This window comes from Molossus molossus, unplaced genomic scaffold (assembly GCF_014108415.1).
Source record: "Molossus molossus isolate mMolMol1 unplaced genomic scaffold, mMolMol1.p scaffold_m16_p_10, whole genome shotgun sequence".
NCBI classification, from domain to species: Eukaryota; Metazoa; Chordata; class Mammalia; order Chiroptera; family Molossidae; genus Molossus; species Molossus molossus.
Window position 1 is genome coordinate 6,974,085 of NW_023425345.1, and position 16,017 is coordinate 6,990,101.

A 16,017-nucleotide genomic window follows, 5' to 3' on the forward strand; every position below is an offset into this window, starting at 1 on the left:
TCCCGGCCAGTCAGCTCGTCCCTGCTCCGAGCCACTCCTCCCCCAAATAAACACCCCTCCCCACACCTCGGGAGCCCGGACCGCCCCCTTCCTCCCTCGGCCCGGCGTGTTGTGAGGGACGGTGTGAGGGAGCGGGCGCGGGCCGGTGGGCGAGCTCCGTGAGGGCGAGAGGCGGGGCGCGCGGCGGGCCGGGCCGCGGGCTGCGTGTGCGCGTGGGGGCGCGAGCGGGTGCCCGTCGCGACCCGCCAGCTGCCCGGAGCCGCGGACCCCGCGAGCGCCGAGCGCCGAGCGCCAGTCGCCGAGGGGCGCCGGGCCCGCGCGCGCGCGCACGCACGCACGCACGCGGGGGCGGGGGCAGGCGCGCGCCCGCCTGTCGCGACTGTCGGGGGCCGAGGCCCAGGGGGAGGTGGCCTGTCGCGGGTCGCCCGGCTCCCGGAGGCGAGGGGGGCGCGGGCGGATGGCGGAAGGCGCCCAGCCGCAGCAGCCGCTTCAGCTCGGGCCCGGCGCCGCTGCCCGGGGGATGAAGCGGGAGTCGGAGCTGGAGCTGCCGGTGCCCGGAGGGGGAGGAGACGGAGCCGAGCCCGGCCTGAGCAAGCGGCCGCGCACCGAGGAGGCGGCGGCCGACGACGACGGCGGCGGGATGCAGGTGACCGCGCGGGACGGGCGCCCCGTTACGGCGGGGGTGCGGCGCGGGCCGGAGGGCGGCCGGGGCTCCGGGGCTCCGGGGCTCCCGGGGCTCCCGGGGCTCCCGGGGCTCGGAGCGGGGAGGACTCCAGGGATCCAGGCTTGGAAGTGGGAGGGGGCCGGTCGGGGCCTGGTTGAAAGGTAGGGTGAGCTCCGGCTTGGAGGTGAAGGGTGCAGGAGGAGCCTGGTGTGCCCACGAGGGTCCTGATTCCCGAGGGGACACGGCGCGTGGGCAGGTTTCGGGGGGGAAATCGAACATGGATGAGCTGGATTCCATTTCTTCAAACCCTTCCTGAGTTCCCTGGGGTGGAGTGGAAGCCGGAGATCCTGGGTCTGCCGCCCGGAGAGCCGCTGGACAGTCGAGGACGCGGGGACCCTGGTGGGAACCCTCCCCGAAGGAGTCCCTTTTTGGCAGTCCTCGGCACACACTGGGATGGGGAAGGGGAGTGGCATATCGAGGAGTGGAACGAAAAGCGAGAAAACTCCTCGAGAGAGCCCAAAGGGGATGTGGCTTCGATTGTGGGTTAAATCACAAGGAGTGTGAGGAGTAGAAGTTGGGCAGTGTTGTGGGAACAGCGTGGTGCTCAGTCACATTAACTTTGGGGAGTGTGCTGATGGGTCTGTAGAGAGACCAGGGCATGTCCCTCCTGTACTTTGCCAATTGCATCTTATATAGCTAGGATATCAACTAGCTCTTCACTGTTCTGGGATAGAAGAGAACATTTATAGGGCTGTTAGAAGACTGGATTCTGAGCTGTCGACTCAGGGGATACGCTGGTTGAATTGGGTAGGGAATGGGAAATGTAATGATGATGTCAGTTGACTTTGTAATTTGAGGAAGAATGTGAAACCTTCATAGGTTTTAGGATTTGGTCTCTGTTCAGAAAAAACTTGCTATGAAATGGTGGGGGGCACACATAGCAGCAATTGTTTAGACATCTGTCTAATTCTTAGAATCATGGAATGTTAGAAGGGACCAGAGACATCTATTTCAGGGGTTCTTAACCTGGATAGACTTGGAAGATTCTTTTTTTAATCCTCACCTGAGGATATTTTTTCCATTGATTTTTTTTTTTTTTGAGAGAGAGTGGAAGGGAGGGGGAGAGAGAGAAAAACATTGTCATGAAAGAGACACATTGATTGGTTGCTTTCTGCATAACCTCTACCGAGGCTGGGGATCAAACCTGCAACCCAGGTACGTGTCCTTGACCAGGAATCATCGAACCCACAACCCTTCTGTGCACTGGCTGACTCTGTAACCACATTGAGCCACACAGGCCAGGGCAGCTTGGAAGATTCTTAGGCAGAATAGTTTACATGCACTTTTTGGTGGGAGAGAGTCAGTAGTTATTACTATTATTTTTTTTAGAGTGGATTCAAGACCCCAAATGTTTTAACCACCTCATATTATAGATGGGGAAGCAAAAGTCCAGAGAAGATTGGTGACTTGCCTAAGGCCACCCAGTTAGCTGGTAGTAAAACTAGAACTAAAAGCCTAGTCTTCTAATTCCTATTCCTGTGCTCTCTCCATTACACCACTCTTGGAAATCTCTGCAGTGCTAAAAGACTTCCTGTGCTCCGCTCCTGCTTTTCAAGGCTCTGCCTGACTTCCTGTGTTAGAGATGGAGCTGTGTTTAACCCTGACATGTTTGCTGTGTGCTTCTGGGTCTCCTTTGCAGAGGCTACTCTGTTACTTCTGTTGATTTGGGTAAAGTGATCCTCTTGGTTTTTATTTTTAAATTATTTTGTTTTGTTTACCTGCTTTTGTTCTTCATTAGTGCTCTGTTAGGCAGGGGGATTGTGAAAAGTAAAAGCTTGGGGCCATGGAAAGAGTATAGAAGAATATGGGGAGAGTTTAGGTGAGGAGGGTTAATATTGGATGGTAAGGAGGGAAGACTGGAGGTTGGTGTTGGTGAGCATGTTCTGCTTGGTCTGTGCATTTATCTGTGTATGTCTGTATTCATTTATTGTTTCTGTCAATCATAGTTAACAGTGAGACTCCTCCCTTTCCTCCTGGGGTCCATTATTTGCTGGTTGCCTTCAAATTGGCTAAGGACAGTAGTATTTGGAAGTGAAGCAGTATATAGGGACTTCAGGGTATACAGAGGAAGGAGTGGATTAGGTCCTTTGGGTACAAATGGGCAATTTAGAACTATCCCACAGAGAATCTTTTGTTCATTCTGTGTATTTGTAGATGTTTATTTTTCACTTTATGCATTTTCATTGTTGTAGTTCCAACACACCATGTTACACAGCTATTCATATCATCATTGATATAGTCCCCTGCCTTCAACTAGCTGTATGCTTCTGGGAAAATACCTTCTTTTGGGGCCTCTGTTTCCTTAGTTGTAAAATAGTGTTTATAGAGGATGATTTCTAAGTTACCTTCTAAAAATATGTCAAGTTCCCTGATCTTAAGATGCTTGGTACTTACAGTTTAGGTGGGGAGACAACATGGGTGAAAAGTTTTAAGAATTGTACACAGATGATTTTTTTTGTAAGTTCAATGGAACCAGGAGTAGAGATACCACGGTAGATGCAATTCAAAAGCCATTGCTTAAGTTAGAGCCAAAATATGCACAGGATTTGTGCCACTGGGTCGAGAAGATGGAGATGGTCATTCCTGCTGAAATGATAAAGGAAGGCTTTTTATGGGACGTTGAAATTTGAGGTATAATCGGGAGTAAAGGAGAAACAATGTTCATGAAAAGATAAAATTTAAGCCTAGATGACCTATACTTCTTGGACGTTCTTGTATCATTTTGAGAATAATTACAGAATATTCAATATTCATTTAACTAATGTTTATTGAGCAACTGCTATGTGCCAGGCTCTGTTTCAGAGCCTAGGAGATACGGTAGTGAACTAAACTAAAGATCCTACCCTCATGGAACACATATTCTAATGGAGAGAGACAGACAATAAAGAAATCAACAACTGTTAGGTGGTGGTAAGTGCTAAGAAGAAAGCAGGGTAAAGGGATATAGAGTGATGAAGATTGTCGAGGAAGGCCTCTCTGATAGGTGACCTTTGAATGGAGTGAGGGAATGGGCCATTTAGATACTTGAGGGAAGAGGGCTCAGGTAGAAGGATTGTGGGTATCAAGACAGTTGCATCTTCTAAAGCTAGGGCATCGACTGCCTCTTTTCTTTTATCCTCACTCGAGGACATTTTTGCATTTATCTTTATATAGAGCGGGAGGGAGAGAGGGGTGAAGAGAGAGAGAGAAACATCGACGCATGAGAGGCACATCGAGTGGTGGCCACCCACACGACCCCAACTGGGGCTGGGGACAAACCGCAACCGAGGTACGTGCCCTTAGCGGGAACTGAACCCAGGACTCTCTGGTCCACAGGCTGACGCTCTAACCGCTGAGCCAAACCGGCCAGGGCTCTACTGCCTCTTTAATGTCCTGGGGTAGAGATTGGTGTAGCTGGAGTAGAAAGAGCTGGGATTTGGCAGCCTTAGGAGAGGATATCAACAGTGTAGAAATGACTATAGGCCATATGTAAGGAACACCTTAAAAATCTTAGCCCACCTTTTTGGTGTATGGATTTATTATTTATTTAGGAAAATGCAAATTTATTATCTTACAATGCTAGATATCAGAAGTCCAAAATCAGTCTCACTGATCTAAAGTTAAGATGTCAGCAGGGCTGGTTGCTCCTTGGGGATTCAGGGGTGAACTCATTCTTTGCCTCTTCCAGCTTCTAGAGTCTGCCCCATCCCTTGGCTCATTGCTGGTGGCTATATCACTCCAGTCTCTGCTTCCATCATTATATGGCCTTCTCTTTATATCTGAGTTTGTCTTAAAGCATGTGGTTTTTTCTTGAAACTTAACACAAAGTTTTCTGAGGTCATAGCTCCTTCCAGGAAGCCTCCTGACAGTTTAGTTCACAACAGCCAGAGCCCCCTCTTGTCTCCTATATTTGTTTATTTTTTAAGTATGTTTTTATTGATTTTAGAGAGAGGAAACACCGGCCAGGGCACCCTCTTATCTCTTTTATATTGTTGTTTAATTATGCATCATATAGAGTGTCCCTTAACTGTGTTATTATTCTTATTACCCTAGTGAAACCGTAAGCTGTTAGATTGATGGGAACTATATTTTCTTTGTATTTATTCTTTTTTTTTTTTTTTTTTTTATCCTCACCCGAGGACATTTTTGCATTTTTTTTGTTGTTGTTCAGAGAGAGCGGGAGGGAGAGAGAGGAAGAGAGAGAGAGGGAAACATCGATGCGAAGGGACACATCGAGTGGCTGCCACCCGCACGACCAACCAGGGCTGGGGACAAACTGCAACCGAGGTATGTGCCCTTAGGGGGAACCGAACCCGGGTCTCTCTGTACCGCAGGCCGATGCTCTAACCGCTGAGCCAAACCGGCCAGGGCTCTTTGTATTTATTCTTAATACCTAATGCTTTTGGGTACAAAGCAAGTGCTCAATGCCTGTTAATTTGAAGTTGAAATTCACCTTTTTTCCAAATAATTAAGGGATAGAAAAAAATGAAATTCAGGGGTGAGAGTACCTTCATGAAATTCTCTAATCCTTTGGGTGTCAAAAGATTAACTTTTTTTTTTTTTTTTTTTACAGAAGAAAGTTATTTACTGGGATTAATTTCCCAAGGCTGCTTATGGAATGGAGCTGTACCTCTAAGCTGCAGATTTCAAAGCTGACCCTTGTTGAGTTACAGCCACTAAGCTTTTGGAGTAAATCATTTCTTCCCAAAGTGGACCATAGAAAACACGAGAGAGTCTGTGGTACTTGCGTTGTAATCCTTAGTCTCACAAGGGAGAGGGGAAGGGTTGGTCCTTTCAAGGGCAGTAGCCAGAAGCTTTATGTGGCTAGGAGTTAGCACAACCCTGGAAAAAGTATAGAAACAGAGAACCCTGAACCATGGAGCAGGAGGGAAGAGACAAATTCAACTTGAAAAGTGGAATATGGTTTGAGAGAAATGAATTGTTAAAGAGGGTACTTGGCAAGGTTAATTGTATAGATTTCACAGGTTCATTTCACTTTATGCAAGTCTGATATGTATAAAAATTGGGCTGTTTAAAACATACTGGTGAATGAATCCTTCTGGTTATTTGTTCCAGTGAATAAAAGCAACTTAACAACAATTCGCCCAGCTGGTGTGGCTCGTGGCGTGAGTGTAGTCCCGTGGACTGAGATCCCCAGTCAGTTCCCAGGTTGCAGGCTCAGTCCCCAGTAGGGGGCGTGCAGGAGGCCCCTGATCCATGTTTCTTTCTCACATCCATGTTTCTCTCTCTAACTGATATTTCTCTCTCTCTCTCCCTTCTTCTCTCTCTTTAAAAAAAAAATCAATAAAAACATTTAAAAACAAAACTTAACAAAAATTCAAATTTTGTGCAACTTTCCACAAATTTAGCTACTGTATAAGGCAAGGTATACCTTAATTATCACTTAGAGCTTTCAGCAAAATTCTTTATAGCAGTGAAATGTTGGTATATGGTTACTCTATGGCTGAATAACTGCTTCTGACCATAGACTCATAAATCCAGTTTAGCTAAGTAGGTTCAGTAGTTCCTATTAGTTGTTGATTCTAGTAATAGGAAGACTTTTGACCTGATCTCAGGGAAAGGGCTCCAGGTAGCCTGTAATTGCTGTGTAGGTGCTGTATTTCTTGAAATAGTTTATCATCCCATTTGATTGTTTCTGGTTTTCTTTCCTCTTAGGTGGATATCTCTTAGGATTCTCATTTGGGTATTTGATGCTGAAACGAAACGTAGTGCTACCATTTGAATAGAGTATAAAAGTAATGTGCTTTCCTGCCCTGCCTGGTATGGCTCAGTTGTTTGGAACATTGTTCTGTACACCGAAAGGTTGAGGGTTTGAGTCCCCATCAGTCCACATATCCAGGTTTTGGGTTCGTTCAGTTGAAACCGATCAGTGTTTCTCACATTGATGTTTCTCTCCCTCTCCTTTCCTTTCTCTCTAAAATCAGTAAAAAACATATCTTCAGGTGAGGATTAAAAAAAAAAAAAGTATTACACCTTCCTTCCAAGTAATAATCATGAACAGTATCACTAAAATTGTTGAATTTTTCATCTCTACCTGTTTTAGTCTGCTCAGGCTGCCTAACATAATACCATAGATCGGCTGGCTTAAACAGCAGAAATTTATTTCTCACGGTTCTGGAGGCTGGAAATCCAAGATCACAGTGGTGGCAGACTCATTGTCTAGTGAGGGTTATCTTCCTGGCTTGTCGACAGCTGTCTTCTCACTGTGTGCTCACATGGCCTTTCCACCGTGTGAGCTCCTGGAGAGAGAAGTTACATCTCTTTCTCTTCTTATAAGGGCATCACGAGGGTTCTATCCTTATAATCTAATCTAAACCTAGTTACTTCCCAAAGGGCCTACCTCTAAATACCATCACATTGTGGGCTAGGGCTTCATTATATTAATTTTGGGGGAACACAGACATTCAGCCTTTAACAATACTGGAGTGGTAAATAGTATTGCAGATGCAGAAACTGAGGCATAGTTACATAAAAATTACTCATTTTTTAAAAGTCTCACAAGGAAGACTGTTAATGTAAAACTGGGAATGTCTTTGAGAAGGAGAAATTCAGGTTGGAATTCAAAGTAGCATTATTTGTTCTGGCCGTTTTGCTCAGTGGTTAGAGCATTGGCCTGTGGACCAATGAGTCGTGGGTTTGATTCCGGTCAAGGGCACGTACCTCTGTTGCAATTCGTCCCTGGCCCTGGTCAGGTTGTGCAGGAGGCAACCAGTAGATGTGTCTCTCTCACGTTTATGTTTCTTCCTCCCTCCTTCCCTCCCTCCACTCTATCTGATGATAAATGTAAAAATATCCTTGGGTGAGGATTAAAAAATTAAAAGTAGAATTATTCTTTGGGGTAACTCAAGACATTAGCCTGAGTTGAATTTGTTTCCCAACTCTCTCCCATTTTCTGGCCACCTTGTCATTTTTTTCTCTTATCACACTGACATATGACATATGAACACAACAGAAGCTAACTAGAGATTTAACTTTCATTTTGATATAAAGCAGACTGGTGCAAACAGGCCTCAAGACTATAGGACTGTGGAAAAAGAAATTCACAATACTACTTAGTGTAAATAAGAATGTTGCTCTAGTGAATTACTTAGTTTGACATCTTTCAGGCTGTCAGTTTGATGTTAGGCTTTAATTGTAGAAACAATAAAGACGGTCATTTTAGGGAGAGTATTTGTTTTAATTTTTGTTGATATGCATTTGTAAAGCATAGTAAACGTCTTTATTCTGGGGCAGATGTGTACTTCCTTCAAAGACAAGAGGGAAGAGCATCAGAGATGATGGAAAGGAAATGGCAGTAATTGGAGCATGAGCAAACAGATGGAGTGAGGGATGGAGGCTGCATTTGGTGTTTTAGGTGGCCCCTAGGAGTATTGGGTTTCTTATTCTTCTCCCCTACAGCCCAATACAAGCAGGCAGCTTACATGGCTAAGGTTTCATTATCTAATCCATCACAGATCAGCTTGAATAAACCCATTGGCTGGCGCTGATCTAGTTAGGAGGGTAATGCAAAGCTGCTTGAGCCAGGATTGGGGCAAATCGGATCAGGACTGCCAAGTGAATCCTGGACATATTTTTGTAATTTGGGTGGGGAAAGTAGTTAAGGAAATTGTGTGTGTGTGTGTGTGAGAGAGAGGGGGCGGGGGGGAGGGAGAGAGGGAAAGGGAGGGAGGGGGAGGGAGAGGGAGAGAAAAGCAAGCAAGCAACATACAAGCGAGCTATCAGCTGTGTATTTTTTTTTCCAAACGTTGTCTTAGGGACTTGGGGAGGAAAGTGCATGGAAGATTTGATATATTTCTTTGGAGTAGAGCCAAGTTGCTCTGATTGAGTCTGAACATTTTTTGGTTACTAATGCTCAGGAATGACCTTTTTTAGTAGCATTTGGAGATTCCAGTTGTATCACTTAGTTGTGACTTCTCAGAGTGATCCCTTAATCCAAGATGACAGGATATGGGTTCCCTCTCAGTTTTTAAAGGGGAGAGATTATTATTACTGTTACCAATCTTAACATATAATTACATTAGTTATCCATATGTACTTGAAGTTTGGTGTAGTGAAAGAAACATTATTTCGAATTTCTCATATTTGGGTTTGAATTCTGACTCTTCCACTTACCAATGGAATGATCTTTGGCAAGATACTTAACATCTGCACTCCTGTTTACACATCTGTGAACTGGGAGAACTAATACATACTCTAATGAGCTGCTGTAATGAGAAACTGAGATTATTTAAAGTGCCTGTCATGGAACCCAGCAGTAAATGTTTATTTCTTGCCTCCCTATAACCTGCTGTACAGAATCTGAGTTCCTGCTTACTGCTAGATCCGCATGGAGCGGTTAACACACTTTCGATCAAGTGCCAGAGTTGGGAGCTACTAGAGATGACTGAGGAACCTAATTTGCTGGTCATAAGGGTGGAGGAGGAAAATGGATCTGGTCATGTGGTCTCTCTAGTTAGAGGAAGAGGAGACATTAGCTAAGGCCTGAATGGCATGTGGGCATTTCATGGAACCTGTGGGGTCTCTGCTGGGAGTGTGGGTAACAGATGTACACCGGCTGTTTTGGTGGTACATGTTTGTGTTTCAGACTTTATTTATAAGGTTTGTTGGTTAAATATGCTACATCAAATAGATGGTACGTTTTGTTCTCATTTTGATTTGTGGAAATTGAGCTGAGATGCCTTTGTCTCTTATGGTCTCTTTCTAGTCTTTTAAAAAACCCACCCTCCAGACTTTTAACAGAGTCATTCATCTAAAAGAGCTTAACATCATTTGATAGTTTGTCTTTGATTTCAGGATAAAGTCCATTCTCTTGTTTGGCCTACCAGATCCTTCTGTCCTGACTTTCTAACTTCATTTCTTTCTACACTCATCTCCAAGTCCATGTTCAAAGGCTTGTAGTTTCCTGACCACACTGCTACCCTGGTTAATTCATACCTCTTGTTTCTTTCTGTTACTTCAACCTGCAATTCCTGCCTCACATCTCTCATTTGTAAGGCTCAACCTTCAAGAATCAGTTGGGATATTGATTCCTCCAGGATGCCTTTTGTATCGGTCCCCATCCCTCCCACATTCCTGCTGTTTTCCAAAAGATAGTAATGTCCATAGCTCTGTTTTAGGATTTTTTTAGATTAACATTAGTTTAAATGTCTGCCCTTCCTCCCCTACCCAGACTGTGAGGTCAAGGGATCCTTTGGGGTTCATAGGATTTAGCACTGTGCCTGGGGCTGTGGTGCATGTTGACTTGAACTTTGTCTTTCTGCTCCTTAGTTGGGGCCAGCAGATGGCTTTACTTGTCTCTCCAGATTTTCCTGGGGGCCTGGGGGGCACGGGAGGTGGGGGAGAGGCTGGCCCTTGGTCTGCTTTCCAGCTCAAGTGAAGACTGGGTGTTGTAGGATTTGTGAATGGTATCTGATCTTTTCATTGATTTCAGGTTAAAGGTGAGAGAGGGGGTCTTTGAAAACAGAAGTTGGGGTGGAATTTAACTGCTGAATGAGCTGGGTGGGCATGGCAACCTGATGTTTAGTTTCCTGTGCTCAGATATTAATTGCGTGCACGTGTGTATGTCTAAAAAGTGCCTTTGTGATGGTGTGGTTAAGGAAAATAGAGAACCCACACAAGTAAGGGGCAATTAGAGCTAAACTGTTCCAGCTCACTGGAGCAGTCTGTTGAGCTGCCTTCTGCAGTGCTGCTGAGAGACTCTGGAGTGTTGCAGTTGGTTATCTTACCACCATTTGGGACTAAGCCCGTGTGATCAGCTGTGGACCTTAACCTTTCTCAATCAATGAATTTCATAAGCTATTGTAGCTTGTTTTTATGGATGCAGGAAAAATACTAAACTGAGACACCTCATAAAAATACAAGCTATTTTCCAGATTACTCATTGGATATGCCTGAAAATGAGGAGGCTTGATACAGTTCTTTTTTTTTTTTTCTTTATTGATATTAGAGAGAGAGAGAGAGAGAGGAAGGGGGAGAGAGAAAGAAACATCAATGAGAGAGAATGTCGATTGGCCGCCTCCTGCATGTCCCCCATTGGGGATTGAGCCCACAACCTGGGCATGTGCCCTGATCGGGAATCGAACCGGCGACCTCTTGGTGCATGGGTCGATGCTCAACCACTGAGCAGTACTGGCTGGGCGATATAGTTCTTTTAAATCTCACCTTTGGGGATAGATTCATAAGAGAACTTTACAAGAATCAGCTCTCACTGGCCCCTATTCTCTCTGCCCCCTTCCCTTTCAGCTTCTGATTTGTGCTCCTGTATAATTCTCACCTGTTCTCCAGCCTCAAGACTTCCCTTGCTAGTTTAGTTGGGGCCTCTTTAAAGGCAAATGGGTGTGCTTTGTAGTGCTCTGGCTTTTTAGATTCTGAATGAATAAAGCAGGTTCTGAGAAGGAAATGAGAATTAGAGAGAGAGAGAGAGACTTGTAATATTACTTCCTTCTGACGTGTTCTGCACATACGTGGCAGCTAGAAAATTCAGCTGAGGATTCAAGGTGTAGGGCATGTGATAAATACCACTTATGAAGTAGATGACAATTTTGAATTGCCAGAGGATAATGATTGAGTGACTGCTTAGGAACCTCTTCTCCCAAGGAGGGGAATGGAGCCTTTGAAGTTTAGATTTCCATGTGGGTGTGTTCAACCATAATACTTGGGTTTTTTAGGGACCTGAGTCCCCAGATAATACCCTGGTATGTGGGATTTTTTCCATATAGAAGCTGGTTTCTTGTTTTCTCCTTTGCTGAGGAAAAGAGATTTTGCACTGAGTATTGGATATTTTATCCAGACGTGGTTTTCAAGGAGGCATACTGTTTATTTTTCTTTTTTGGCTGCATCGATTTTGTCGGATCCTATTTGGGCATATCACAAGCAAAGCATGATTTATCTGGAGGGATGGGTGGGGGTAGCTGTGGGACTCTCTCAGCTCCGGGGTTTGGGGTGGGGGCAGAAGCTACACAACAAAACTAGAGTAACTGCAGACATTGTCTGGAGGTGCTGTGGGGTTGAATGTGAGCTCCAGCTACTGCTTGAGTTGGAACACTTTTGGAACAGAGGCTCATGGGGAATTCTTCCAAATGCTTTATTTGAGCAGCTTTTTCCTTTGCAAATTGGAGCTGTTTGGAGGAGGGGGTGTTAATTGCTGTCAGCCAGATGATTTCCAAAGCAGACCTATATGGATTTCATTTAGGGATCTATTTCAGGAGTGTGTGGCTTGTCTTGAGTCAAGAGGACTTTGGTTCCATTTTCCTGGAAGTTGGTGGGCTTCTATGAGCCTGCTCTATTTTATTTATCTTGGACTGTTAGGCAAGTAGAAAAGCAGCTGCATAGTTAGCCCTTGTTGCATGGAGCTTACTTTCATAGGTCATCTGTCTTGGGGATTTTTATGCAGTCACAGTTACAGCCTTAGTTTTCTTTTTATTTTTTTCCCTCTGCAGTTCAGAATTTTTGCTCTACAAAAATTCTGAGGAGAGTAGGTAATAATTTCGGGTAGAAAGCAGGAATTGTTTGGCTCCTTCCCCCACTTTCTTATGCAGCTCCTCCACCTCTCCACTTCCCAATCCTTTGCAAAAAGAATCTGCAAATGAGGTTGCTTATCCTCTCATCAGACTGGCTTGTCCCCTAATCAGTCTGAATATGTATGTGGTTTTGAACAGCATTCACCTGCTATTTCTTGGTTTCTAGGGGATGAGGTAGTAGGACTGTGATTTCAAAGCAAGAACTGGCAAAATTGGAAGATGTTTTGTTCTGGCTCCCAGCACCCACAAAGCGTAACTCATTGGTTTGCACCTCATACAAGCTTCCAGGAACACTGTCACTGTCAGTGGCTGGCACAGTGGGTTTGAGGACTTTGTTTGAACTTCAGGAAGTCTACACAATGGCTGCCTCTCACAGTGGGAGCTTTGGCAAAGCTTACAGGGAGGTGGTAGTACTTGTTTTGAAAGTATGACTGCGGTCTTATGCTGGACATCTCTGTGAGAGAGGCAGAGGCAGACTTTTTAAAGGATGGAGAATAGTGCTGTACAGCTGTCACTTATGTGGTCCATTGCTTAAATGTCTGTGTCCTCTCCTCATGTACAAATTTTATTGCATGGTTTGTATGTTGTAATAATAGTATGACTCATGACTTTTAATAAGCTGATTTGGCTAATTTCGATATCATCTTAGACTTTGAAGCGATGCTGGTCATATTTAAAAGGTCTGTATTGAACTTAGAGGTTAATATTTCTGTTGGCTACCTTCTCTCCATGCCCAGCTGCTGCTCATTATGCATTATAGACACATCCTTTGTCCCCCTACTTTCTGTTCTAGGTCTTAAGCTGCTTGTTGTCATACTATATAGATCTTTTTGCAACAACATTTTGGCTTTGAACTGGCTGTGTTTTACAGTGTTGGAGATCAATTGGTTATTGTTGGCATATTTCAAAGCCTTTCAAAAAAGTGCTTATTAGGGACTGTTAGTGATTTTTGTCAGCTGTATAAAAATGCTATGATTAACAGATACTCATGTGTCTGTGTGTATGTGCAGTTTTCCTTTATGTTTTCTTTGCATTTCTGAGTAATTTGGAGTGTTACCCTGTAGATTTAGCTTTTTAATTCTGGGAAGCCTGTTTCGAAATTGTCTTAACTATTGCATTTTACTTTCCATAACCAGATGTTGTGACTCTAAATTCCTAAAAAGGTATTTAGCAAAGGATCTCCCTATCATCCCTGTTCCTTATCTGCCCTGTACCCTGTTCACAGAATGAGTGCCACTGTTGTTGTTAGGTTACTTCTCCTCCTTTCTTTTTGCACAAACAGTAGCAAACAATTTAAAATTGTGTTTTCTTTATTGATTTTAGAGAGAGGAAAAGAGGAGGAGAGATAGACATATTGATGAGAGAGAACATGGATTGGCTGCCTCCTGCGTGCCCCCCACTGGGGATTGGGCCCACAACCTGGGCATGTGTCCTGACTGGGAATTGAACTGGCGACCTCTTGGTGCATGGGTCGATGCTCAACCACTGAGCCACACCAGCCAGGTTCACCACATTCTCTTGCTCTTTGTTTTTTTTGTTTTTTTTTCATTTACTATATCAGAGGATACTTTTTCTTTTTAATGTAACTGGGTCTGTTATTGTTTACATTAATTATTTCTGTTTGTATCATGCTTAGAAAAGCTTTTCCTACTCCAAGATTATAAAAAAATAGAATAGGTTTGCAGACAGTCAGACTTGAGTTACACTTCATAGCTGTGTAATCTTGGTTAAGTTACTTGGTTAAGTGACTAAGTCTCAGGTTCTAACCTTGTAAAACATGTTATAGGACTAGTGTAAGAATGAAGAGATAAGGTATGTAATGTGCTTAGTTCAGAGCCTGACACATAGTAGCTGTTCAATATACAGGGTGGGGCAAACGTAGGTTTACCGAGGTTCATATGGAAAATAATACAATAATAATGCAAGATTAAACTCTTTCATGTACTCACAACTATAAACCTGCTTTTGTCCCACTCTGAATAATAGCCCTTTTATTATTACCCAGTCCTATATTTTTTGTACCCGAGTGCTTTTTGAATTCCTTAAAGGCAAGAACAATCTCTTAATCTTTGTATCTTTAGCTTCGCCTTCAGTGCCAGGGATATCTGATAATAGGAACTGAGTAAATGTTGAAAAAAATAATCAACGCTTATATAATCTATTTTTTCAAATCTCAGTAATTTTTGTTGCTGCTTTTGTAATCACCATCTCTGGATTTGAAGCATGGTGTCTAAAATTGCACATACTACTCAATTATTAAATTTATATTTTACAGTTTATAAAATGCTTTGACACAGGCCTTTATTCCCTACAACTATTCTTCAGATAGTGAAAATAGACCTTTCTAAGCCTCATGACTAGGAAGTGGCAAAGCTGATGCCTCTACTCAGACCTTGGGAGTCTTTATCCAATGTCTTTTCCTTTGGGCCTCAGGGCCCTCTGACTGAAGAGTATGATTGCTGAGGAATGGAGTGATTATGTACTTTCTTGTCTTTGCATGCTATATATTTAATATTGGGAACATTTTGCCCAGCTGGTGTGGCTCAGTGGTTGACCCCATACACCAAGAAGTCACTGCTTCAATTCCCGGTCAGGACACGTGCCTAGGTTGTGGGCGGAATCCCCCAGTGTGGGGCACGCAGGAGGCGGCCCATCGATGTTCTTTCTCATCGATGTTTCTGTCTCTCTCCCTCTCCCTTTCTCTTTCTAAAATCAATAAAGAAAAAAAATATTGAAAACATTTTGCCCATTACCTGAAAGCTGATTTATGTAGAGCTTGAAGTCAACATTGAACCCCAGTTTCTTCAATAATTTGAATCTAGCCAGTATTTTGAATTGGAAAGTTGCCAAAATTTATTGTGTATTTGCATGTGCCAAGCATTGTATTAGGGACTTTATGTGTTTATCTCACTTTTCTGTAGCTTATATTCCGGGGAATTTAAATATGATTTAAGTATATATTATATTTAAATCCTCACCTGAGGATATTTTTCTATTTATCTTCAGATAGAGTGGGAGGAAGGAAGGGGCGGGGGAGAAACATCGATGTGAGAGAGACACATCAACTGGTTCCCTCCCTCACGACCCTAATCAGGGCCGGGGACGAACTGAAAACGAGGTACGTGCCCTTGACCAGAATCAAACCCGTGACTCATTGGTCCATGGGCTGATGCTCTAACCACTAAGAAACCGGTCAGGGCTAAATATTTTCTTTTCCTTTATTGATACTAGAGAGAGAGGAAAGGAGAGGGAGAGAGAGATAGAAACATCTATGAGAAAGAACATCAATTGGCCGCCTCCTATATGCCCTCTACTACAGATCGGACTTACAACCTGGGCATGTTCCCTCACTGGGAATTGAATCAGTGACCTGTTGGTGCATGGGTTGACGTTCAACCGCAGTGCCAAACTGGCCAGGCCATACATTCAGGGGAATTTAAATGGGGCAATTGTATGTATGGTGGTTTGTTATTGTGTGTTTTTTGCCTCAAAGTTAATTCATCTCTGATTTGAGCAAATTATAGATCAATAGTAGATAAATCAATGGTTGATAATGGTGGGTAGTATGAAATCATAAGAGCTGAAAGTTTTCAGTCCCTGGGATGACGCTCAATCAATCCACTGAGCCATACTGGCTGGGCACTGGCTGGGCGATGATGTACCCATTTTAATGGACTGATTATCTCAGGCTCAGAATGAGTATGTGAGAGCAAACACTGCTCAATCGTTTGGTTTTAGGGCTAAATAGAATCTTTCATTTCTTAGGTGGTGGTT

The 16,017-nt window shown here is 43.9% G+C and overlaps 1 protein-coding gene across 7 annotated transcripts in view; it reads left to right on the forward strand.

Moving 5' to 3' along the window:
- The first annotated feature begins 457 nt into the window (after positions 1-457).
- Positions 458-16,017, forward strand: part of RBFOX2 (RNA binding fox-1 homolog 2) — a 292,073-nt gene continuing 276,513 nt past the window's right edge. For all 7 annotated transcript variants that reach the window (XM_036252096.1, XM_036252093.1, XM_036252092.1 and 4 more), the window contains exon 1: positions 458-646. In XM_036252096.1, the coding sequence (XP_036107989.1) occupies positions 458-646 (189 nt within the window). The remainder of the gene's footprint in view (positions 647-16,017) is intronic.